A 27,590-nucleotide genomic window follows, 5' to 3' on the forward strand; every position below is an offset into this window, starting at 1 on the left:
ATTGGATATTTAATTTTTTTTTGTAAAACAGAAAGCCCATGGACTGGCCCTGACCCACAGGGCTTTGGGGCTTTTTAGCCCTGGGGGCTTTTTTAATAAGGGGCATTTTTGGCCCTGTGGGCTTTTTTGGCCCCAACCCACATGGGCTAGGGCCAGGGCCTATAATAGGGCCTCTTTGACAGCTCTAGATATAATGTAACTTGATCCTTTTCTGGAACTTCCACAGGCAACATCATCTGAAGCTACTTTGGGGGCAGGAATAAGAAAACACATAGAATCCAAAAGCAAAAGGTAAGCTTGCCAACTTAATCAAACATTTGTCTCAGAATATAACATTCCATGTGATGTCTCCAAAAGTGTACTTTTTTCCCTAACTCTTCTATAAACACGGAGAAAAAATTATCTCTTGTTATTTATATCATTGGCTAAGTGCAAGTAGACTCAATATCAGTACAGGAAGATGAACACCAAAAAAAAGATGTAGAATAGTGTAAATAAACCCATTCTCAACAACCACAAGAAAAAGAAAAAAAAAGACTAGCATGTTTTTGTTGTTGGGTATGGCAATTTCGGCATGTCAATCATGGTGCCAAAATAATAGGTTGTGTTCAGAATAAATAAAGATAACCGTGAGAGAGAAATAGAAGAAAGAGAAAAAGGTGAAAGATAGTTAAAAAAGTGAGAGATAGTTAAAAAAGTGAGAGAGAGAAATAGAAGAGAGAAAGAAGTGTCAGAATAAGAATAGCAGGAATAGTGAAGGAGAGAGAAGAAAAATACCGCCTCGGTTAACGCCGTTACAAGCTACTTAACGGAAGGGACCTATTGAAAACAAAATCAATAACTTGAGGACCTAATTAAATCACTTTTAAAACCGGGTATCAAACGAAAATTCAGCCTCCAACTTAGGTACTAAATAGGTATTTAAGCCTAAAATATATATATTTTACTTTTAACCATGAATGATCCAACATAAAAACTTTTTCGTCCAACTATTATAAATATGACATAAATCTATTTTCTATTTAAAGCAAGCCTTTCTTCCTTCGATGAAGAAGGTTTGTGTTCTCGGGGCTTACATTTCTAATAAAAATAAGTAAAAGATAATATTTGTGATTTTTTTTAATATAGCAAAGATCTTAAATATTTTAGGATGTTCACAACAATCATTATTTAAAACATAATTGGAAGAGATTACATTATAAAAAAAAAGACTACAACAACACAATAGAGCAAAACAAAAGCCTAGTCCAATTTCTATATAGAGACTTAATTAGGAAAACATATTAGAGGAGTTTAAGAACCTTTTAGGGACCTAATTTTGTCTCCTCTTTCTTCTCTCATGTTCCTCACTCTCTCTTCTTCTATTTTCATGTTATTTCTACATTCCATGGAGTACTAAGTCTTTGGGTTGATTATGTTGTAATTTCTTAATTGGATTATGAGATTATATGAATAAATTTGTTTTTCTCACTAGTACAGAAAGGGCTTTAGACGTATATTATTTTTGGTTTTTGACGTCTATTAACCAACCGACGTCATTACCGGTGACATCAATGGAACGTCAGATATCCATATAAAAGACGTCTATAATGACGTCAGTTAGTGCCATGTCCGACGTCTCTAGACGTCAGTATAGGTCTAACCCGACGTCTAAAGGCACAATATAGACGTCGGAATACGCATTAAGCGACGTCTAAAAGCACATAAAGACTTCGAACATGTCACTAACCGACGTCTAAGGTCACTATAGACGTCGGTCTTTGCATTAACCAACGTCTAATACAGTCGTTGTGTTTTAGTGCAGTTTTGTTTCTGTCTTTGGATAGTGTTAGAAAGTGGGTTTGTAAGCCTAACTCAATCCCACAAAACCGGCTTGTAAGGTGAGGTCTGCACCCCACTTATATATTATAAATTGGTTTTATCTTTAGTTGATGTGGGACTTTGTGGGGTGTGTTGGAAGTCCCACATCGACTAGAGATAAAGCCAATTTATAATATATAAGTGGGGTGCAGATCTCTCCTTACAAGCCGATTTTGTGGGGTTAAGTTAGGCTTAAACTCCACTTCTAACAGATAGCCTAGTAGAATACTCTGCCTTTGCTAGTTTCCCCCGAAAAAAAGCTTGTGTCTTTTGAATTTCTCATGACACTTCAACCCAAAACCGAACCTGGGTTCTTGCTTAGTTCTATTTTCAACTGCAAGAGGGAAAAATTACGGTGAAACGATAACTAGGCAATGACCCAGGGTCGTTTTTGGGTCGAAACGCCACTAGAAATCCAAAAGACACCGCTTTTTCTGGGAGGTAGCTAGCAAAGGAAGAATGTGGTACTACGTTACCCCAAGAAAGGAACAAAACTGCACTAAATCACAACACAAAGAAAATAAATTTTAATCAGTTGAACCAGAAGATAATCGATGAAAGACTAAACAAAGTTTAAACTATAAAATAAAAAAACACGCACCTGGGATGCAATGCCGCAAGAGAGAAAAAGGAGAGGAGGAAGACGATGATGTTATCAGAAACAATAATGCAATGCCGCAAGAGAGAAAAAGGAGAGGATTCGCAAGAGAGAAAAAGGAGAGGAGGAAGACGATGATATCAGAAACTGCAATGCCGCGAAGAGTCTTCGGTTTATTTAACATGAAATGAGACGTCGGTTGCTACAGAAACCGACGTCTATAGTTACATAGACGTCAATGATGTAACTAATATGACGTCAAAGATAACTTTTAATCTGACTTTTTGAATGCACATTAGACGTCCCACACCAGGGGAGCCGACGTCTATTGTGCTGAACCGATTGACGTTTCATTTTCTGTCAGGGAAGTAGACGACAGTTGTCCAGGGCGCCGATGTCTATAACAATATAGACGTCGGGGCTCTGTTATCGGACGTCGAAGTGCCTGCGAGTTTGTTGAACATCATTAATTATAGACATATAGACGCTGTCCACCGAGAAATCCGACGTCTGTATTGTACAAATTGATGTCTTCCCACCTTCCGGACAGGCCATAGATGTCGGCTTTTTACTACGTGATGTCTAAGCGCTTGGGAATCAGGTGAAGAACATTAATTGCATGCAAGTAGACGTCGACCCCCCAAAATAATCGACATCAATGAGGTAGAAAAAGCTTGTCTTCTCGCCTACCTCAGGCCATTGGACGTCGGTTTAGGGCAGAGCAGACGTCTACTATATCATAGACATCGTGTGTCCTAGAAACCGACGTCTTGGTGACAACTTATTTACGGTAACGCCACCGTCCATTAATATACGTCAGACTGCCTTCTAAGCGACATCTTGTGAGTGACATTAAACAACGTTTTTGTACTAGTGCCATCCAAGTAAAAAAAAAAAAAAAACTCATACTACGGATACAATCTCATTCACCTTACGAATAACGAGTGCGAAAGAGAAAAAAAAAAATTGAAGATTAAAAACGTTTTAGAAGTGTTTGAAATCTTTACCATATACATTATCAAGTATAAGAACACCTAATATCATTAAGCTTAATTGATAATCATATTTGTAACATGAAAACTGATCATTAAGATCATTAAGATATGACTTAAAGGATTTTATAAAATCAATCTCTCCCTTATAAAAGATAAAGTTTGGATGGACGGTCCTAAGCTGATAACTATCAAAATTATAACTAAAGAAAATCGACGGAAACAAATATGGTGAATAATTAATATAATTTTAATTTGGTATAGCCTAATCAGAAGAACATTTTGAATATATATCATACTTTAGTTTTGACATGACATTAATTAAATAATTATTAATTAATTAATTAATTAAATTAATAATATACATTAGAGATTTCTGTCTTATACTCTCTTGCCTCCACCGATGCTGAGTTATTTTCTTCCTCCGTATCTTGGCCTCTCTTGTAGGCTAATAGTTGAAGACCTCTCCCGCACGTGATCACCAACACCTTTTTCAAAAAGGGCGTGATACAGTGACGTTGAAACTTGAGAGGGAAAGAGTTGTTGGCAGCATTCCATAAGAAGCTCCGCTAGGGTGGTGCGAATAAAATAAGAAGAAAACGAGAAAAACAGTGCCACATTCGCATTCTTCATCATTCTTATTGTCCTTTGCTTGGTGCAGAAACCACTCTTCCATTTTCTAGGGTTTGGTTTTTGCTCTCTTCGCCTTCTCCAATGGCCGCTTCGTCTTTCCTCAGATCCGCGTTTCTCGCACCTTCCTCCTGCGATCGTTCCAAGGTCTCTTCGCGCGTCCCCTATTCTCTCTCTGCTCTTCAATTTTCGCTTTCAGTTTTCGCTTTTTTGTGCATTTGCTTGTAAAGTGCCACAAAATACTGTAACCGAACAGAACCGGACTATGATGTGATGCTTTTCGGTTGATGCGGCGTTGTTTGTTGGTTGGTCTATAGATTATGGTCTTGGTTTTGTAACCAGTTGCGCTTTATTTGGTTGTTCAGAGAATCAACACTTTTATTTTATGTTTTATTGACAGGTTAAAGCTTTTCAGTTTTTTTCATATTCGTTTTTTTCTTGCGTTTACGTGAAAAATTAAGTAGAAAATTTAAAGTGTTTGAGGTTTTGTAAGATCGGCTTTTGACATTTCAGCTCTAACGTCTAGGTTTTTTGGGTTGTCCTGGTGGCAATTTGCGGAAATTTTTGGTAATATTAAAGTTTACAACGATGCCTCGCAATTTAGTATGCCTTGGGCTTTCACTTATTTATTTATTTGTATTTATTATAGTCATGTTTAGCTTTGAAACTTTGGTCTTGGTTGGAACCTGTTTTTCTTTTCCTGCTCAGAAAACGGGGTACGTGTGAATACGCTGTAGTGTTTTCTTAAGAAAAGAATCTGTGAGAGACTTTAAGGAAAATTATCCGATTATCAATCTTTGATGGTTGAGAAAAGTTTCTCTCTTGTGGTTTAAATGCTTAATTTTCTGATGTTACATTGTTATTGTATTGATGATGCTTTTTTTTTGGATGTACCATTTTACTAATATATCTATATATATGTTGTACGATTCAGGTATTTAGCAACGCCTCGAGTTGTAATGTGAAATCTATGGGATTACAGAGTAGCATATTTGGTAATTCAATTCAATGTGACTCATTAGTCTTACAGTTGAGTTGCTCAAACTTTTTTACCTTGAGCTCCTGTTTTCTTTCATATTTCGGTTCCTTCAATAGTTGGTGGTTTTATTATTTGTGGTTCTGATTTATTGGTGTTTGCACTTATTTGTGGTTCTGATTTATTGGTGTTTGCACAGAAACGACAATGCTCGGGGGATCCAGCCTATTAAATCCACAGCTACAGAAATCCCTCTCCCCACCCAGCGTAAGAATAGTACCACCATTGTATTTTATATTTGTGCGATTTGCATGCAATTTCTTGATTTTAACTTGTGGTTGGTTTGGTCTGTTTAGAATCAAGGAGCTCTGGGAAGACTAGAGTTGGAATAAATGGTAACTTTCTTGTTACGAGATTTCTCTTAGCAGTTTCTTGTATCTACTTGCCGCATTTAATTTTATTATGCACTTTCAGTTTTTCATTGAATACAAAATTTATCATAGATGATGAATTATTTTAAGATTTGCCTTACTACCATCTTTTCATTTTATCATGGTTTTATTTAGGATAGCTCATAAGGATTGTTCAACATTTTCATATTCAGAGTGACTGTCAGTGCTTATGACTGTGACGTATGCAAATGCTTTCATAAAACATATTCCTTCAACTGTCTAATTCCTTTAGATGAAATTGGCAATGTTTGATGAAGATAATCAAATTTGGCATAATATTTACTGGATTCTGTATGCTTTAACCCGAGAGATTTCAAATGACATTTTTTGTGAATCCTCATTTTAGTGGTGGATCTGTGCATAATGTTGAGGTAGATTTTTCAACTATTAAGTAACCAAGTTATGAATGAAAAACAAAAGAAAAGACTATTGGTTGTTCTATATTTTTTAGTTTGGTCTTTAGGAAAATGCATATCAGTTGCTTGAGCCTGAAAGAACTGTTGTTAGAAAGTGTCATCTAAAATGCCGTTATGTAGAAGATGAAGCTTTGTTTTAATATGTATAACACATGGAGTTTTTATCTTTGGTTTTAGATTACATTGATGTACTTATGCTGAAATGTGCAGGTTTTGGTAGAATTGGAAGGTTGGTGCTACGTGTAGCTACTTCACGAGATGATATTGATGTTGTTGCAATTAATGATCCATTTGTTGATGCAAAATATATGGTATGTACTGTTATACGGTATATATTTAATATGTATTTCCTTTTGTATGCTTTTATTTATGTATATGGTGATACATACATCTATCTGAAAGCTCTTTTCTTTTTGTTGAGTAGCCAGTGCATTTAAGAATTAGATTTATATTATAGCTTGTTTGGTGAAGATTAAAATTAAGAGATACTACCCTATTTCTCTAAGCTCCCACGGGAAGCTGATAGAGGCAAATTTACTTTTCTTCAAAATAATCTGAACCAAACTTGTGAGTATAATGCTCTGATCTTGGATGCCTTCTATTTTACCCATATTTAGTGACATAATTTGTTTTGTATCTGTTATGTGGATTCAATTGGGATGTTCTTCAACTATGGTCCATGTTGTTTGCTTGCCTTTTGTTATTTTACAAATGTTGAGATTTATTTAGATTATTTTATTATTTTATCATGAAGCCTTGTCTCATCTTAAGAGAATCCAATCTGTGATCTGTTTGAAAACATATCTCAAAGAAAAAAATAAAAAATAAAAACTCAGTCTCTATCTTATTATTTCCTCATTTACTTTTGTTCTAAATGATTCAATTCCAATTGGAACCGGAAATTAAGGAAGCTTTCTTGTTTTGGTCCAAAATAAGAAGACCTTATCTGTATGCTCAACCCCCAATTTCTTGTAATAATGTATCAACAATCCTTTTAAATATAAGGAAGCATAGAAATTGTGTTAAACAATTACAAAATCTTGTGAGAAGTAGGAAATGACAGTTGTTGGCAACAAAATATTTGTGCCAACATTTTTCTCGATTAAAGGTAGTAAGTATTCTGTGGTAGATTCTATTGCTTTTTAGTGCATACAATTACAAAATAGATGCTCTACAACGTTTGAGAAATTGGTGAGTGTATTGTTGCACGCTTCTATTCCACTGTTTTCAATAAATTCATTTTTTATTTTATTTATTTGTTTTTGGTGTAATTTTTTTCAATTAACTTATTGTTGCATGTAACTTTTTTTATGGATTTTTGTTGATGCTTGGTTGTCTCTTTTTTATTATTTCATCCTTACATTTTTCTTTATCATTGAATCTTTTTCTTGCAGGCTTACATGTTTAAATATGATTCTACTCATGGTCCATTCAAGGGGACCATTAAAATTTTGGATGACTCTACTTTGGAAATTAATGGAAAGCAGGTTAAAGTTGTGAGCAAAAGGTATCATGAGTTGATATCTGATAATTAAAGTGAATGTTAAAAACGTGTTAATGGTTTGCACAAATTTTGTTTCTGTATTTCAGAGATCCTGCAGAGATCCAATGGAGTGATTTTGGGGCTGATTATGTCATTGAGTCATCTGGAGTTTTCACAACTGTGGAAAAAGCTTCATCACATTTGAAGGTACTCAAATACCTGTGTATGAAGTCTTCTGTTTCTTTCATTCTTTTCATCTTTGTCTTACCCTCCAGCATCAAATGAGCTTTATCTTTTTACTCTGTAGGCTGGTGCCAAGAAAGTAATAATATCAGCTCCATCTGCTGATGCTCCAATGTTTGTGGTAGGAGTGAATGAGAAGGCATACCACCCAGAAATGGACATTGTTTCTAATGCAAGTTGTACGACAAATTGTCTTGCTCCTCTTGCCAAGGTGTGATTGCTCATGCATTGCCAAACTTTATTGAACTAAAGTGCTTCTTTGTAATGAGAATGTTTTTGCATGTAGTTTGGCAGTGTTAAACTTAAGGTTTAATGGAAACACTCCTCTTAAAAGATACCTGAGTTATTCTGTGACACATCCTTTTGGGTGCGGGTGTGGATTCTTTCTGCAGAAATAGATCGAGTATTTTAGCCATGCACTTTTATATGTTCAACTTATACTTTCATGTTGTCTTTAATTATATATTTTCGATTGAAATAGATCCAGCCTTCTACAATTTATTTGAACTTGATGGAGTCAATACATAGATATTGGAATGTATATGGTGGTTCATCCGGGGATGAATTAACTTTTTAGGTTGTGTCCCAAGACATGCAATATTCTTCAACTAATGCTGATGTTTCCCCCTTTAATTAAATTTCTTTTATTGAAGTTATTGATCTATCTGAATAATTGATCTATTTGAAAGTTATTCAACTAGTTGATAGAAACATTGATCTTGTTAGATAGTATGTGGTGTACAACTTTCCTCTATAATATATTATTTAAAACATATATCTATTTTCCAACAACAATAATGGCCAATGACCATGATAGTTCAAAACCATCCCACTGGTTGGAAACATTGTCACCTGATGGATGAGTCAAACTTGTACAACCTTTTGTAATTATAGTGGGAGTGTTATGAAAGGAGGAATTACTAGAGAAAAATAACATCTAATGGCAAATAACCACTGGGAGGGATTGCATCACAAGGTTGCGAGAGAAGCATTGCCGCAGGCTGGGCCTACTGCTCCCTCTCCAATAAGAGGGATTGTATTGCGAGAATTGCCACTCCCACACAAATTGTGATATACAAAGGCGATCCAACACGATATGAGAAGAAGGTTGGTTTTAAGTGAAGCAAGATCAGAGAGGGAGAAGAAGATTCTAAGTGAAGCAAGATCAGAGAGGGAGAAGAAGATCATAGACTCGTATGATCATATGTTTTGGATCGTGATTTTGACTACCATGCTAGGTACAGCGCATCAAATGATAATAACGAGAGAGAAGATAAGGTTGAAATATCCATTAAAAGTAATGGTAAAGGGAGAAATAGTGGTGGAAAGAAAAGACCAATGGATTTGTTTTGTAGAAATCCGACTGCTGTAATAGAGAGAAAAAAAAAGAGAAAAACTGAGGCAAGCTAACAAAAATTTTGGTACCAAGCTTTCTCCCTTTCACAAAAATATAAAGGCCTCAATTTGTGAATATTGCTTAATTTTGGTACCAAGCAGGCTTGTCATTTAATCTTGTGAGATTGAAAAGTTAAGATATGATTGATTCTATAGGTGTTAATGGACCTAATATACCTGCTCCTACTTATGAAATTCGAGTTCTAGTTCTCAACAAGGAGGTTGACTACATTGAAAAGTTGTTGAAAGGTCATTTAGATGAATGGACCTAGAACAAGCTCTCTAAGGAAAGCTAAGGGGAGGGAAGCTATAAAAATTGTTCTTATCCTTTCATTTTGGACTTATGTTGCTCTCAAAGTCATGGTTCCTCTTGTTCATGTACTTCATTTGGTATATGGGAAAAAAGCAACTATGGGTTATATATACGAAGCAATGGAGAAAGCCAAGGAAGCAATAAAGAAGTCATTCAATAACAATTAAAGTAAATAGAAGGATGTATTTACAATCATTGATAATGGATGAACATGTCAACTTCATCACCCCTTGCATGCAGCTAGTCACTTTTTGAACCCAAAGTTCTATTATTCAAACACAGAAATCGAATATGATCTAGAAATTACAAATTGATTGTATTCTTGCATCAAGAGGTTGTTGGTGCCAAGTAAAGACGTGCAACAAAATTTTTTAATTCAGTTGCCTCTTCGTAAGAGTGGAAGTGGACTCTTTGATGATGACTTCACCAAAGAATCAAGGAAGACCCCAATGCTAGGTGAGACACTTGAACGCTATCGAAATTGTGTCAAGATATAATGGTTACATTCTAAGTTTTGCTTTTGTAGCTCAATGGTGGAATAATTATGGGCACACAACTCGCAACTTACGAAAGCTACCAATCAAGATTTTAAGTTTGACACGTAGTTCATGGGATGTTAGTACAATTGGAGTGTATTTGAGCAAGTATACTTATTGTTCATGACATAACACAATTCATTATTATCGATTTTGTAGCGTGTAGAAAGAAATTAATTCACATTTAACTTGTTCATAATGCAGATTCATTAAAAAAAAAGAATAGGTTGTAGTACAAAATGTTGCATGATTTGGTTTACATAAAGTATAACCAACAACTTGCTCAAAGATATTAGGGATGAAATAGGCCCTATTCTATTGAATAACATTGATGAGTGTAATGAGTGGTTAGTGGGACAAATGGATAATGATGATGAAGTGGGGGGAAATGAGTTGGTTTATGATGATGATCCCACTTGTAATTGAGCGACTATTTATGAAGCTTCAAGTGTTGGGGAACTAATTGTGTATACAAGGAGACAAGCAACCAATAAAAGAAAGCAACCATGAAGTGATGGTATTGGTATTGGATCTTCCATGCTTTTAAGAAAGGTCCAGGTGCAACTTCAACCATAACAAGGAGGGGTAAAGGGAAGATTCAGATAGAATGAATTGCTTGATAGCTCTGATTCTGAATTTGAAAAATTATTTAACTTTGACAAGAGTTTCATAGAAGGGGAAGAGGAGGATGGATATGCTCTATTAGATAATATTGAAGACAATTATGTTGGGATTGAAGAAGAGTGAGATAATTAGAAATTTAAGACATTTATTTGTGTTTGTTGTTAGTGTAAGTTTTGAACATTGAATTTGTAGTGCTTTGATTTCATGTTATTGTTATTTGAATTTTTAGACAATATTATTATTAGTTATGGTTATCTTTTTATTTTTGCATTACAATTTATATTTCAGTAATTTTTTTTTAAAAATTATCTATATGCATATATTATATTTCTTTTGACTGCAATGCTATAACCCATTATGGCTTCCGCTATAACGTGATAAAGGATCTTTGGAGTCTTTGATATTTTCTGGTATCCCATATCTATGACATTGATACTGGGGTACTGTTCTAGAAACAATTTAGTCAATATAACGATTTAACATGTTGTTTACCCCTTCATATGTCCCATTGGTAACTTACATATAAGTATGTAACTCACGTAAATTATTCATCAGGTGGTTCATGAAGAGTTTGGAATAGTTGAAGGTTTAATGACAACTGTACATGCAACCACAGGTATCTTCGCATACTTGCTAATTACAACCTGTAGTTTCCTGTTCTTATGGTCAAGCCGTTCCTTTATATGTTCACATGTAGCATTGTTTGTTAACATCCGATTCTTTCTTACCCAGCAACACAGAAGACTGTAGATGGCCCTTCTATGAAGGATTGGCGAGGGGGAAGAGGGGCAAGCCAAAATATAATTCCAAGTTCAACTGGTGCTGCGAAGGTGAGAGATGGATGGACACAAATTTTAAGTTTACTATTTCGGTATATATGAATAAGGGTTTGTTTTATGAAATCACAGGCTGTTGGGAAAGTGCTTCCTGAGTTAAATGGAAAGCTCACTGGGATGGCATTCCGTGTTCCAACTCCCAATGTTTCTGTGGTGGACTTGACTTGCCGGCTTAAGAAGAATGCTTCTTATGATGATGTTAAATCAGCAATAAAGTATGTCTGTTGCTTTTTTTCTCCAGCTTTCATGCCATTTACTGTTTTGTACTAACCGTTTGGTTGATTTCTATAACTTACACACTTAAAAATATGAAGGTATGCCTCGGAGGGACCACTGAAAGGAATCCTTGGGTACACAGAAGAGGATGTTGTCTCTAATGACTTCGTTGGTGATTCAAGGTGCATTATGTTATGCTATGTTACCTTCAATGCAGAACGTTATTTTTTAACTTTTCTGGTTGGAAAGTGAGACCATAGAACATGAGATACCTGTTTGGTTTTGGGAAATTGTAGATTTTGCACAAAAGAAAAATTGAACCTTCAACCCTTCATTTCTTTCTCTGCTACTCTCTGGATATATTATTTGTTATTAAAAAGGCTTATGTTCAAAATTAATTCCTTTCTCAGGTCAAGTATCTTTGATGCTAAGGCTGGCATTGCACTTAGTTCTTCCTTTGTTAAGCTGGTTTCATGGTATGACAACGAATGGGGTTACAGGTATGCTTGCATTTTTAGCATATGTAGACTGAATAGCATTGATTCGTTGGTCAATTTTAAAAGTATAGTTCATACGCGTACCACGAATTGATGTTTTCGGAATGGTTTTTGTTGCAGCAACCGAGTGTTGGACCTTATAGAGCACATGGCGTTGGTGGGAGCTCAAAATTGAACACCATGTTGAATTAGGATATTATTGGTAGTGACTTAGGTTCAGATTTTGGTTTTGATCTGATTTTTATAATGAGGCTAAATTACCACATCGTGTACACCGAAAATAAAATAAAGAGGACATTGTCCTGGGTCATCATGCATTGGGATTACTACCAGCATGAATCTTTAACAATCTGCCTTTAAAAATGATTTGACATTTTAAAGGTGAAGAATGGTTTATATTGGCTTGTTCGATAGGTCATGTTTTGGACTAATACCAGCATGAATTTTTAACAATCTGCCTTTGAAAATGATTTGACATCTTAAAGGTGAAGAATGATTTACATTGGCTTGTTCGGATAAGAGCAACACCCAACTGTGTAAGTTGTTCCAATTCTTGTTGATTTAGGTTAAATTGGTGGAGTTTAAATGACCCAACAGTGATGGCTGAGATATGCAATATCCTATTTTTACGAAATTAATCTATATAACTTTAGGAAGTTGACTTCTGGTCAACGGTTTAACTAAGTAAGCAAAGTAAGATCTATGATTAAATTGATAACCAATTGAATTTTAATATGTTTTCCAACATTTAATTTAATATAAACCATTTATTAGACATTGAGTAAGACACTTGATTCAGAGTTTAGGCTTAATTTAACTGTTAGAGTAGAGTTAAAATTAGGTGTTTTATTTTCTAAAGTTTGATGACATGGCACATGACATGACAAAATAATCATTGGAAGATCCTACAACCTTACATTGATTAATTATTTATTAATAGGCCAAGAAAGAGTTATCCCCTCGTTCCTTCCTCGCATGGTCGCGCACTTTTTCTCCTCCCTCTCCCTACACCGTTAGACCACCTTGGAGCCTTCGTATTTGAAGACCAAGACCAAACCTTTTCCACTATCTATTTATAGAGAAACAAAAAATGAGGAGCTTTTCTAAAATCTCTTCCTCTCCCACTACCCATTTCTCTTTATATTCATGATAACTTTTTATTCTATAATTTTTGTTTTAAATAAAACGTTATGGAAATTGTTCGATGATGCATCTTTGTTCTTGATTTCATGGAAAGGCTTATCTTTCCTAGGCCAAGCTTCTCCAGAACAAGTTTTTACAAGCTTGAGTTTTGGTTGAGCTTCAAGATTAACCATTTTGGATAAAGTTCCTTTGGTCGACTCCTCTGGGTCGTCCATTCTGAATTAACCTCACAGACAACCTCGTAGTTAACCATATCGAACAATATGGTTGAGTGCATTCTTTTGTTATTAGACAAGCCTAAACCCATCATGTAACCAAGTGGACCCCATATGGGAAGACCAATTTTCACAAAGGTTTAATACCTATTTTGATCCCTAGATTTGTAGGGTGTGTTCAAAGTTGTCTTTTTTTTTCAAAAGTTCATAAACGTTTTATATTTTGCAAAAATGGTTCAAGTAAGTCCTTTTGACTTACAGCGTTAAAAAAATTAACGGAGAGTTGCTTTACTGGCAAAACCTAAATGAGCTGTACAACTTTTCATATTACGTGGCATTCTCGGTTTTTACACTGTGCATTTCCCTCACTCTTCTACACTTTCCTCCTCCTCTTCAAATCTCTCTCTGGTAAAAAAATCTTTTTCTCTCTGCTTTGTCAAACTCCACCATTTCTTCCCACCTCTGCGTCCTCACCCTACACTCTCACCTCGTCAGAACAAAAATATTAACGGAGAGTTGTCGTTGTCATCTCCCTTTTGTGAGCATTCTGATGGCCACCTAATGCCTGCGAGTTGAAGAATTTCCTCCGGCAATAGTTACTAGAGAAAATAATTAACAAAAAAGAATGACAACAATAATTAAGGAAGATGAAGATGGAGATGGAGATCATGGCCAAGGCATCAGTTGTCAAGAAGAGATTCCTTTTTGGGCCTCAGGTGGGGTCCGTAATAACCGACGTACCATTTTGCGAACTTCTGGAGACCGGTGGGGAGATCGATCGTGGGTTTGTAAGAGAAATCATGGAAGGCTAGGCTCACATTGGCGTGTGTTTAGGGGATGTCGCCGTTTGAAGGCATCTTGATCACATGCTTTTTGGCTTTGGTGTTGATCAACAACCCTTCAAGAATGGAGACCAAGTTCCCCACCGGAACCGGGGAGGTGTTGCCCAGATTGTAAATCCTCAACTGGGCTGGCCCATGCTTCTTCCCACCGCTCCTGGCTCTCTTCTCGGCGGTGTCTAGAGCCCTGAGGCACCCTTCACGATAACGTCGAAGTAGGTGAAGTCACGCGTCATCTACTTCACAGTTGGTGTAACTTTCACCTTTGAACTCTTCGTCACCGTGATTCAATTTGAGGGTCAAGTCAAGGGATAGAGAACCTGCATAAGGATCAATCTTTGTGAGACAAGAGGAGCTGATGTTCTCCAAAAAATATTGTGGTGTTTCCTGCAACAATATATTTGATCCAACTTGGCTGCAAATTTTGAAATCTTCTTCAGGTTCCAGGTTCAAGTTTGGCGTCATCATCATCATCTGCTATGAGCTAACTTCTTTCACTGTAAGCAATTGCAATGAATCGAATAGACTTTTGCTTCAGTCAGTTTACCATCTGCATTGCTGATGAAGCACGTTATTTGTTATGACAAAGTAAAGTTGAGAACACACAAAAATCTGTTGTAAACAAAATAATGAGATTTTCTATCCCAATAAGACAAAATTAGTAAACATAAATAAAAAAAACGGTTAAATTATTTCTAAACTGAAGCGAAGTTCATTTTTCTGATCTCATAACCTCAACATTAAACACAAAAAGGGGAAAAGGGGATTAGGGTTTGGAAAACAACGTGCGATTATGGATTTTATAGTAGAGAAGAAAGAATTAGAGAACAACAACCTCAATAACCCCGAAAACGCTAATCAAATGTTAGATTTTTCTTCTCAATTAACACCGACACTTGATTCAAGCAGCAAACAAAACGAAAGGACGACAATCTCGTGAACTCAAAGCTGGTCTTCACCCTATAGGTTTTCCTTAAGTGGAAAGGGGACTACCATGTGGCAGTCTCTTGTTGGCTGAGCTTGCCAACTAATTAGACTAATTGGACAAGTCATTCAATTTTGGCCACGGAAGCAACTCTGTCGTTAGTTTTTTAACGCTGTAAGCCAAAAGGACCTACTTGAACTGTTTTTACAAAATATAGGACGTTTATGAACTTTTGGAAAAAAGGAGGACAACTTTGAACATACCCTACAAATCTAGGGACCAAAATTGGTATTAAACCTTTCAAAAAAGCACCAAACACGTAAAAGCTTCATGCGAAGGACCATCCATGCACCGATTCACCAAATAACTCTCACCATACTCTCTTATTCAATGTTGTGGGCCCTAACCCAAATTTAGACAATTTTTCTCTACTTTGGCATGCAAAACCAAGAGTCATAACCTCTCCCCTCTACACCAGTTCATGTAAACACAGCCCACCTCATTTCACTTCTCTTACTCTCACCCAAGGTAGGCCTCACGCGTATCTACCCCACTCTACCCATTCTCACTTTCTCTACACTTTCAAGTAGTCATGCGCATGATTTCTGTCTTCCCCGTAACCACTCACCAGAACATCTTCACTCTCGCTTTTCCTCACCTCAACCCCAAATTCATGTACCCCAACATAAAACCCAAGTCCATATCCACTCTTTTATATTTCTACAACCATTTCCATCATTCATGTAACCTCATGGATATTTGTCTGTTAGATTAAGCTTGTAGCCTTGATACTTGTGCTTTCTCTTTCTTATTCATGAAACAATCATTGGGTAAGTCAACTTGTCTGAGCAGACTTGTTTTTTTAGTCATTTGCTTGAAGTAGGTTGTATGATCTTTTTAGACTTTGCTACAAGTGAGGAACATTTTGTGAATATCTCCTTTGTCTCGAACATCCACTTTTTGATATTTGATCTGTAGCACTGTAGATGCGTGTAGAATAACTTATATGCAAGATTAGAGTAAATTGTGCATGCAACAGATATGTCTTTTCTTATCACTTTTGTTGTTTTTGAATGTTGTACATTTAATGTCATTTAATGCTTGCTCAGAACAACAAAGTGCTTTTGATTTTCTACAGTTGGGTAACATTTAATTCTTTAGGAATACAAAGTTTCCTTTATTAAAAAAGTATATCTTAGAAAGATAGAATCCATTAAAAGGTTTCTTAAGACATGATACATATGTGGATGCAAATGTTTCATATGTTCATACAATTTCTTTATGTCATCAAATCCTAATAATGCATGCCTTTAAGATATCTTCTTGATACACTGTTTAGTTGAGTTTAACCCACTCATGGTTTCCACTAGACAAACCTGTCTAGCTACCGTTTAACCTTACCGAGTTAAACGTTAAGTGTTTGAATTCTCTTCAGAATTTGCAATCAGTCATATCGCTTACAAGTCCTTAGACGATTACTCTCATAGGGAAGATGTGTGTGCAATACAATTCAATCTAACAACAACAAGCTTATGATTCTATGAAGCTTGAGAGTATTTTCTTTTTCTTTCGAGCTTGCTTTTCTTCTCATATATTTTCTTTCGTGTTTGTGTGCTTATTCTCTTGCACTTTTCCTCAATGTTCTTCAATTTATAGGCTTCAAGAAAATGTTCGTTAAATAGTACTTGCTTTGATCTTCAGATTTTCTTAGCCTTGTCTTAGGTAGCATCCATTGGTTAAAGTCAACCTTTCAGAGCAGACATGTTTTTTACTACCTTATTAAAAGTAGGTTGTACGAACTCTTTAGTGCGACTTTTGATAGAGAGAACATTCTGTGGATGTCTTTGTTTCTTACGTCCACTTCTAACTTGTATATGATAGAGCAGGTGGATACTTGACATAGGTAATCTGCAGAGAGTAGAGTAGATATGCATGTAGGCAGATATGTTATTTTTCTTATAACTTTTGTTACGTTTTAAACGTTGTGCATTTAATGCCGTTTAATGCGAGTTAAGAACAAAAATAAACATTTCAAATATTCATTTCTTAAGTAGCATTTGATCGTTTAAGCATTCTAGTAGAGATACCTAGTAGTTCATGAGAGTTTCATTGTTGGATGAAAACTTTGTTTAGTACAGGGTATCGTTTAACCTATGCAAGGATTTTCCTAATAGTGCCTTGTTTAGTGAATACTTGTTTGATTCAAAAATGCGTTTAGTGAGATAACTTTCAACATATGTTCTTGGAACAATTGTTTGTACCTTTTAGCATGTTTACCAAAAACATCAATTAATATATCATAGTGAGAGATCGTTTAGCTTTGTTTAGCAAAGTATAGCACAAGTGTGTTTAACAAGACTCTCATACAACACATTGACACATTTTGTGGGGAAATTGTTTAGTAGTGTGTCTACTCGTGTATAAGCGTGTTTACTAAAGCTTTTCTCAAAATATTTAGATTTCACAAAGCTTTTTCATAAAACGCTTATCTTTTAACTATATTATTTTTCCAAAGATAACACTATGTCATGTTCTCATTTCGTTTATTGTAGTTTGTTAAACTTCAAAACATATGAAGACGTTTAGACTATTCAGCTTTATAAAATATCTTGTCTTAACAACATTGGGAAGGATAGCTCCAAGCATCAAATCAATTTGATGTTTTATTCCCCTTAGTGGTGGCAAACCAATTGACACCTCTATAGTAAAACAATCATCAAACTCTTGTAAAACTTTTTGCAAGCCTTTTGGAAGAGAATTCAGTTCATGACTTATGGAGCAAGTGTCTTTTTACAATAAAGAAAGGAGGTTTCCCAGTCAAAAGAGATTTCATTTCTTTTGAACTTTTAAAATCTTTTTGTTAAGCAACTTTTTTGGAAAGGGACACTAACTTCTAAACTCAAGTTCCTCTCTTTCTTCAATTTCTTCTTTTCATCTTTCTTCTCCCTTTCTAACTTCTTTTTTAAGCTTATTTGATCCTTCCTCAATTGTTGAGGTTTGAGAGGACTCAAAACTATATACTTTCCCTTTTGGTGGAGAGTTATCCTATTAGTGAGACCATAATGAATAACCTTTCTATCAAATTGCCATGACCTTCCAAGTAAAATATGCTTAGCCTCCATTGGTACAACATCACATGATCTTCATAATTTTCAATGGAGATAGGTATACTCACTTGTTCCTTGACTATTATCCCTTCATCCTTCTGTATCCATTGAAGTTTGTAAGGTTTAGGATGAGAAGTAATACTTAGGATCAATTTTTCTACTATTCTAGAATTACAACAATTACAACAGGAACCAGTATCCACAATCACTGAATATGTGTTTTCAAAAACTTTACACCTATTGTGGAATATATTTTTTCTTTCTGATTGTTATAGCTCTACATGTTAATAACACTACATGGAGTAGAGAAAAGCCCCAACCTTGGAACCATTCATGCTAAGCACATAAATTAGAGAAAGGAGAAGCTTGGATTTTACCTTCATTCTAGAAGGTCAAAGGAAACCACCAAAGAAAGGCTTAGAAGCCAAGTAAGGATTCTCTCCTTTTCAAGACACATTCTTTAGACTTAGTTTCTAGAAGTTTAGTTTGTCATTTTGTATGAATGCCCTTAAGCTTTGTTTTTTTTTAAAGAGACTCGTCACCCTCACCTAGTGCTGTCAAAATGGGTCACCCGACCCGACCTATCACGTGTTGATCACTCAGTGAGCCAACCTAACCCAACTCATTTATTAGTGAGTCAGAAAAATTCGAACTCGGCCCGACTCATCACGGGTTGGTGGGTAAACGGGTTGGTTCACTAGCTCACTTAATTACAAATTTTTTAAATAATAAAAATTACAAACATTCTGTAACTCAAATCTAAACAAATTTCATTCCCAAATTTCACTTCCAACCTGGGATGTTTAATTAGTTTTGAAAATATGAAATTTAAATAATTTTTTCAAGCAAAAAAAAAACAATAAATATTTTTTTATAAAATTAAAATTAAATTTTAATAAAATAAAATTAGGTAGGTGGGTTGGTGGGCCAACTCGGTCCACCACGGGTTCAACCCGGATGAGTCAGATTTAAATTTGAAATTTGATCCACATAAATAAAATATAATTTTTTTAAACCCAACCTAATCCGAACCCGTGATGGACCAGATTGTGATCCATTTTGACAGCTCTATGCTTACCTATTTAAGGAGATTTTCAAGACTCTTAAAAGGATTGAATATTTTTTAGTAAAATTACTGTATTTGACCATTTATGAGAATCCTCCTTTGTGAGTGTCTTCCTTAGACCTTATCCTGAAATCATCACACAAGTGGTAGCATCACCACTTATCTTTAGGTTGGCGAGCCTTAGTTCCCCGTAATTGTAGTGTAACCTTAAGCTTCATTCTCCCCCTTTCATGCCTTCCATCTTTTATTATCTTTTATACTATTATGTGCACTTTCAATTCAACTTTTATTATTCTTTGTTCTTATTTTATATTCTTATAGTAATTAAACTTCTATTTTTCTATAGAACTATTTGAAATGCACTTTCACGTCAAAATAACATTATTATTTTAATGTGTAGTGAAAATCCTCATAAAATTTTCTTAATTACCAATATAAATATATATATATATATATATATATATATATATATATATATATATATATATATTTTATCATATTGGTATGTTTGTTTTCTAGGTTAGTTAATGTACAAAATTATAGGTCTGTAGGGATAGGATCCAGACTAAGTGATGGATCACATTAAGTGACTCAATAATTTTTGTATTTTTAATTATCAGAAGCATAAGTATAAAATGCAACTTGTATAAAGATATACATGCACAAATGTGTCCTCAATTTTTATAAGCCATTTCCCTTATCATAACTTAACTTTCACATTAATAAATATAAATCCCTTTACCTGAACAAAGGGAAGATGCCAAAGTTTTTGTTTTTAATTTTCATGTATGTTAAGTCATTACTTTGTCTTGTGTTCGAGACAGGTGGTCTCTAACTGAAATAACTACAAGCAACTCGCAAGTTCAGGATCAATGAAATCATTGAACTCATTTGCCAACTTTGAGCATCTTTTCTCTTTTCATACAATTTTGTTGCTTCTGAATGACATTACCAACTGGGTTCACCGAACAGAAAATGGGCCTTTGTCCAACTGTCAATGATACAAAAAAACTAGTATAGTATATGATCATCTCACCAATTCTCATTTTTTGTCGATATGTTTCTGAAGGGTACCCTTATTTAGTTGAGTTTTCATGATTGAACTCTCTCTCTCTCTCAGCATTGTTTGAAAACTGATAAATTAAACAATGTGAAGGGATCTGAGTTAATGATTGAATGCTTGAAAGGGTATATGATATTAGACAGTGGAAGTTGATGCATGTGAGTATGTGGAAAGAAGAGGAAATTCAAAACATTAAAGAAATAGAAGAAAGGTCAGATGTTATTGTTTTGTTTAAATTAATGAGTGAAACTGAGTATTATGTGCAATAACAGAATGTCCAAATACGATGCATCAATCCCTATATAATAGTCTGCGAGCATTCTGTCGTAGGATCCACTTCTTGACCATATATGATGTAAAATCTGTGATTACTTTATAGGTTTTACTCTAACTCCTTCAAAAGGTAATTAGTTCTATTTGTTTATATTAATTTTTTTTTACATAAATTTTCTTATTGTGTGTTTGTCTGTTGGGTATAGCATGCTTGATATGCAATAATTACCTTTGTACGTACTTGTAATGCATGGCAAAATGATACCAAGATTGGTCTATTTCTCGATCTTTTTCTATCACTAGTGCAGGGATATCATAGTGATTGTTTTATAATATTGATTTTACAATCGAAACATATTAAGACGAGATAAAAAAAAATTTTTAACTTCCGTTATAAATCAAAGCAAAATAGTTTATATTTTTCTTAGGTTAAAAAAACTAAAGCACTAAACCAAAAAAAATGAAATTGGGTCTATAGCAACAATTGTGAAAAAAAAACAACCGAGGCAATAAGATACGAAAATGTAAAAAAATAAAACCAATGACAATCGCACTCACTACAACGGTAGAGCCAAACAAAGTGGCGGTGGCAACAAGCAACGAACGCAACCATATAGTGACAACTAGGCGCAAAGCAATGATGGTTGTCAAGCAGTGAGGGTAATAAAGACGAAGTGAGTCGAGTAGTGGACGACGACACTTGCTCGCAGACGAAGGAAGAAGAGAAGTGTGAAATGGTAACCTGTGTTTTTCTTTCAAATATATCCCAAGGCTAGACATATGACAACAATTATTTGTAATAACCGAAGCCATATGTCCTCCCATAAAAAAAACAAGTAGCAATTTTGTAATTTTGATTGACCTTTTTTGTCTCGGTTGTTTAAGGAACCACTGCAAAAACTAGATATAATAGCAGTTATTAAAATATCCGAGACCATATGTCCTTCCCAGAAAAAAAAAAACAAGTGGCAATTTTGAAATTTTGATTAACCTTTTGTTCTCAATTGTTTAGGAAACTACTGTAGAATGTAAGTATGACAGTAGTTGTTCAAATAATCGAAACCATATGTCTTTCATAGAAAAGAAAAACAAGTGACAATTTTGATCAACCTTTTGACCTTGATGGTTTAGGAAACTGTTGCAGAAAGTAGATATACGATAGTGATTGTTCAAATAATCGAAGCCATATGTCTTGTTAAGAAAAAAAAAAAAATGGGACTTTTAAATTTTTTTGAAAATTTTATCGCAACTTTCAACTTCGATTATTGATTAACCGATGTCAAAAGTGATAAATGCTTCAGTTATTTTACAACTAAGGCTTATAAATTCCTGAAATTTTCAAAAATACCATCGCGTTGAGTTAATATGCCAAATCTACACTAGTGTACATTACAACATATAACATGTTGTTTCAACTTTGTATGCATATCAAGTTACACTGTATGAATATATAAAATGGAATAACCGATTAGGCCTTCCAGGTGTTATTTCCTTTCTTAAATAATTCTTATAGTAAAAATATATAACATATATTTTTTCCACTTAATTAAAAGGTTAATGAAGAAATACTGATCAGAAAATTTTTATTTTTATAAAGATTATTTATCTCAAGTTGGTTATGAAGTACTTGAAAAACACTATAAGGGGAGTGAGTTGAATAGTGTTAATGGAAAAGTTTTTGCAACCCTTCTGATATAGTATGTTATCGAGTTCAAAAATCTTTCTTTGAATGCTTAGATGCTCGACTTAATAAATATGAGTAAACGATAATTGTTTTTATCGTGGTATTCAAAATGTGTACTTCAACATTTTATAAGATTTTCCTTTATGAAAAATAATCGTTTAGCTTGGAAGATTATTATATTTAGAAATAAAACTCAATTATAGGTTTTTATAAGAGGAATGTTTAGATAAGAGAAGAGATAATTGCACAAGTATTTTTATACTGGTTCACTCCAACTAAGCTACGTCCAGTCTTCTCTACAGAGGGTTCCATTATAATCTTCATAAGGTTACAAATGAGTATTCACACCACTCCTGGTCTTTGAGTATTAGCACCACTATTGGTACTCGTCAACACTTGCCGAGATTTCCTTTGAGTATTCGCTCCACTCCTGGACTCTGAGTATTAGCACCACTCCTAGTACTCAACAACCATTGTCGAAATTTCCTTTGAGTATTCAAGCCACTCATGGTAATAGACTACCTCGCCTAGATTCCTCAACTCAAACTAAGTTCAGTTCTAAGTGTTTTGATTCTATTTACAATTGCAATCAACGATTGCTTACAAATCGTTTAGACTATTACTCTCATAGAGAAGATGTAAATACAATACAAAGTAGTTTAAACACTCACAAGTGTTTCTCTCTTTTCTCTTACAACAATAAGCAATATGAAAATGAAGCTTGAAAGTATTTCTTTTCTCTTTTTCTCTTCTCTTTTTCTTTTTTTTTTCAGCTTAGATGTATTCTTTTCTTGAACTCTCTTTTCTCTTCTCTTTTGAATGCTTCTTAAGATGAATATTTTGTTGTAAGCTTCTCGCTTAATTATCCTCTTAAGTTATCCTCTTAATTTTTCTTCTTAAAGCTCTTTTATTTAAAGCCTTCGTGGATATATGTCGTTAGACTTGAGCTTTTAACCTTGATACTTATGTTTTCTCTTTCTTCGTACAACAATTGTTGGGTAAGTCAACTTGTCAGAGCAAACATGTTTTTTCAGTACTTTGCTTGAAATAGGTTGTACGTTCCTTTTAGGCATAGGTTCAAGTGAAGAACATTTTGTGAATATCTCCTTTGTTTCTAACTCCACTTTTGATATTTAATCTATAGTTCTATGGGTGCATGTAGAATAACTTATCTGCAAAAAGTAGAATAAATTGTGTATGCAGTAGATATATCTTTTCTTATCATTTTTGTTGTTTTTGAACATTGAGAATTCAATGCTTGCTCAGAACAACAAAATGGTTTTTGATTTCCTACCCTTAGACAGCATTTTACAATTAAGCTCTTTTCTTGAGATCCTAAACGTTTGTATAAAGACTTCATCGTTGAATGAAGTATTGTTTAAGCTCATGGTATCGTTTACCAAGTAAACACGTCTTTTGGTTTTGTCTCTTCTTAGACAGATAATGTTTAGCTTATTTCAAACTTTCCTTTATATTTTAATCTTTTTGTCTTTTAGTTTGCTCTGTCAAAGTCATTGTCTTGACCTGTTTTGTTTTCGAGAGCTAAGCTGAATACCTTTTTCAGGTTTGATAAGCATCAAGTGTTTAACTTCAACTCTCTTATACGCTTTAGCCACAATATCGTTTAGTCTTGTGTTTGGGTGTTTTGACCTAGATGTTTTCCTATTATTTAAGAACCTAAGAGTTTTTATAAGCTTTTCTACGTTGGGGATTCTGGTTTTAAGTTTTGTGTAGGTTTTCTATGTTTGGGGATTCAGGTTCTAAATCTTGTGTTTTCACCCTAAGTTGTTTTTAGACTTCTTTCTCGTTTTAATGTTATTTGATTAAACTTCAAAACATGAGAGCGTTTAAGCACATATACAATTTTGTCTTAACAATAGCGTTTACCTTGTTTGTGTTTTCTTTTGTGTTTTAGGCTTTTAGTCTTTTTAGAGTGTTTTGTCAAGGTCATTATCTTGACACTACTTTTTTTTAGAGCCAAACTGAATATCCTTTGGGTATCATAAGATTTAAGCATTTAGCTATAACTCTCTTAGATGCTTTAGGCATAATAACATTTAGTCCTGCGTTTGGTGTTTTGACCTAGTTGTTTATCTAGTTCCTAAAATTTCAAGTGTTTTTCTAAGGTTTTGTGTTAAGGGTTTTTGGTTCAGTGTCTTATGTTTTCATCCTAGTTTGTTTTCCTATTTCCTAGAGTCATGAGTTGTTTGTGTTGGGATTCTAGTTCGAAGTCTTGTGTTTTCATCCTAAGTTCCTTAGTCTAGTTTTTCTATGTTCGACTTTTCAGAGACAGTCAACTACATCTTTTCTTCTTGGTGAGTTTGTTATTTTCTTTAGACCTTCCTGGCTCATGGTTTTCTACCCTAGTGTTTTTCTATCCTAATTTAGGGTTTTCTGACCTGCCATTTTTCTTTGGTGTTTCTTTAGCTCAAGGTTGGTTTTCTAATCTAGGATGTTCTACCCTAGTGTTTGGTGTCTGTTTTCTTTCTTAAGGTTAGTCTTGGGGCTTTCTATCCTAGTTTTTGGTGTTGTATCTGACACAACTCAAGTCTCTATATAATGCTCGACGCTCACCCCAAATCCTAAGGAAGATGTGGTGTCCAAAGATACTAATATCCGACTACCAATACTACAATCACTATCAAATTCTAACATACCTGTTAAAAGGAGATGGTCACTGCACTTTAACGGAGATGAACTTCTCTCACGAGCACAAACCACAACAAGTATTTCAAACAAACTTGGCGGTGAATTATGGTTCACCCACCCTTATTCAGAGTGAGGTGGTGATGGTTTAACTTCTAAACCTAATGGGCCAAACCCATCCCAGGTAAGCCCATGAAACCTTCATGCCTCCTCAACCATCCTTTCGTGAACCTTCGTCACCTTTGTGTAGACCAATGTTTCGATTCGTGTGCCAAACATGCTACCAATAGTCACATCCCCTCAGATATCGAGGTTCATCATTTAAACCTCTTCATTGTTGCGTTCCTTGAGATTGGATGGCTATTAAACCTGTAAGGGTACGACCAAAGATAACAAATTTTCTTTGCAAGTTCAAAGCATTCGGACTACCGAATGTCGACACCTACGACTTGCTTCAAAAGTACTAGCACTCTTTGCATACCTCCCAAGCATGAAAAGAATGGAGGGTTGGTGTACTATATATGACTGAAGACTTATTGGCTCTATCAATTGAGGTCTACAACTTAGCTTTAGTTGAGACCGGGTACTGAAGACCTGATACTAGATAGTTTATAGTCAACATAAGAATCCTAAGGTGCTTTGAGAAAGGCTAAACTGGATGCTGAAGACCAGACATTACATACCAGTATCTCTTATGGTCCATTAAAGATACAATGTGGCAGGACTTAGTCAAAAGCGAGTCGTGCTTAACAGTTAAGTTAATCATTATGCCTCAAGGCCAATGAACTCATAAGTTGTGACATGACTTAGCCAAAAGCGATTCATGCTTAAGAGGTAAGTTAATCATAAGGCCAATGAATTCATAAGTTATGATCTATTCTAATAGGCTCATAATCAACTAAAAAAACATTATAAACAACGTAATAATAATAATTTGTCATTATTTTTTACATTAATTGAAATTTGACTAAAGAGTTCTAACTAACTCCGGATAATCTTTTACAAACATTTCCTCTTTTGAGTCTGGAAAAAGTATATCAAATAATATGAAAGCCGTAAAGAATGTATTTGATCTTCTACGAACATGATATTTTTGTAAGTGAGTGGTATAGCTGCATCAATTACATGCTATTAGTTGCTTTATGTCGACAAAGTTTTATTCAATTGGAAACGGACCACACGAGTTTTGAAGAGTGAAAGTGACATTAACTAGACTCTCACACGAGTCATACAGACACAAATTGTGCAATGCCCATTTACAAGAAAATCTGGGAGTGATGACTTGACATGTGTTTTTTGAGGTATGATGGGATTTGTAGATTGGTTTATTGGAATATTCGTTATCAAACTGTGTTTTTGTTTGAATATTGTTTACTAACCATTAAAGATTGTCTTGGTTACCAGTAAACACTTTATCAAATTCAACAATTAATGTGCATCTTTGCAGAATAAACTATAGGTATGGCCGTGCCAAATTCATATACTAATTTATATAAGATTTTTTTTAGTTGATATATTTTAATAAAATGTACCAAATTTTAATAGGTAAAAAAATTCCCATTAAAAAAATATATTTTAAATTTAAAAACATTTTAATAATTTTAATATTTAATTTTAAATAAAAAAAATAAAAAATAGACATTTATCATCCATGACTTTATGTTGTTACCACATGTATTAGTTTTTTTTTTTAAATTAAAAATAATAAAAGGTAATTATTTATGATTTATATACTATTTTCTTCCTAATAAAATAAAGTTGACATTTATATATTTTTGAATAAATTATTATCCAAAAAATGTTTAAAATTTAGTTGAAATAACCACAAACATACGTCGCGAAATTATTCAATTCAATTATGACATAAAAATTATATATATATATATATATATATATATATATATATATGAGATTAATAATTAACTTTTTGGAAGAGATGCATGAAATAATAACCATTATTTTTAATAGAAAGAAAACGTGTTATTAAAAATATGAGTAAAAGTTGCAAAAGAAATGTGTTACCAATGATCCACTCATGGTTAAAAACAATTAATACATGTGACAACAATTATAAAGTCATGGATGATATATAATTATCTTTTATTTTTACTTTTTTTTTTTAAAAAAATGATACACGTGACAACAACTATAAACTTATGGATGATAAATAATTTTTTTTCTTTATTTTAAATTAAATATTAAAATTATTAAAATATTCTTCAATTTAAAGTATGTTTTTCTTAATAAAAAGTTTTTATCATTAAAACTTGATACACTTTACTATAATGTATCAATTAAAAATATATATATATATATATATATATATATATATATATATATATATATATATATATATATATATATATATATATATATATATATATGTATGTATGTATGTGTGGTTAAATTTGTTTTGTTTATAAATGTTGAGCATGTTAAATGACTAAGAAGAGCTACTATTTATTATTCTTGGTATTGGAACGTGTTTGCATAGTAAGAATCTGATGTTTATATTGTCTGTTGGTGTTTTTGTTTTAACAGTGATTTTTAATAAAAATTAAT

At 34.0% G+C, this 27,590-nt stretch overlaps 1 protein-coding gene across 1 annotated transcript; it reads left to right on the forward strand.

Annotated features, from left to right (window-relative positions):
• The first annotated feature begins 3,874 nt into the window (after positions 1-3,874).
• On the forward strand, positions 3,875-12,567 carry LOC106762480 (glyceraldehyde-3-phosphate dehydrogenase GAPCP1, chloroplastic). Its single transcript, XM_014646422.2, has 14 exons — positions 3,875-4,227; positions 5,015-5,109; positions 5,256-5,323; positions 5,413-5,451; positions 6,135-6,235; positions 7,319-7,431; positions 7,515-7,614; positions 7,715-7,861; positions 11,074-11,134; positions 11,251-11,348; positions 11,427-11,569; positions 11,669-11,752; positions 11,981-12,070; positions 12,188-12,567. The coding sequence occupies exons 1-14, from the start codon at positions 4,165-4,167 to the stop codon at positions 12,240-12,242; spliced, it is 1,257 nt and encodes a 418-aa protein (XP_014501908.1). The 5' UTR covers positions 3,875-4,164; the 3' UTR covers positions 12,243-12,567.
• Positions 12,568-27,590: the final 15,023 nt, after the last annotated feature.

This window comes from Vigna radiata, chromosome 5 (assembly GCF_000741045.1).
Source record: "Vigna radiata var. radiata cultivar VC1973A chromosome 5, Vradiata_ver6, whole genome shotgun sequence".
NCBI lineage: Eukaryota > Viridiplantae > Streptophyta > Magnoliopsida > Fabales > Fabaceae > Vigna > Vigna radiata.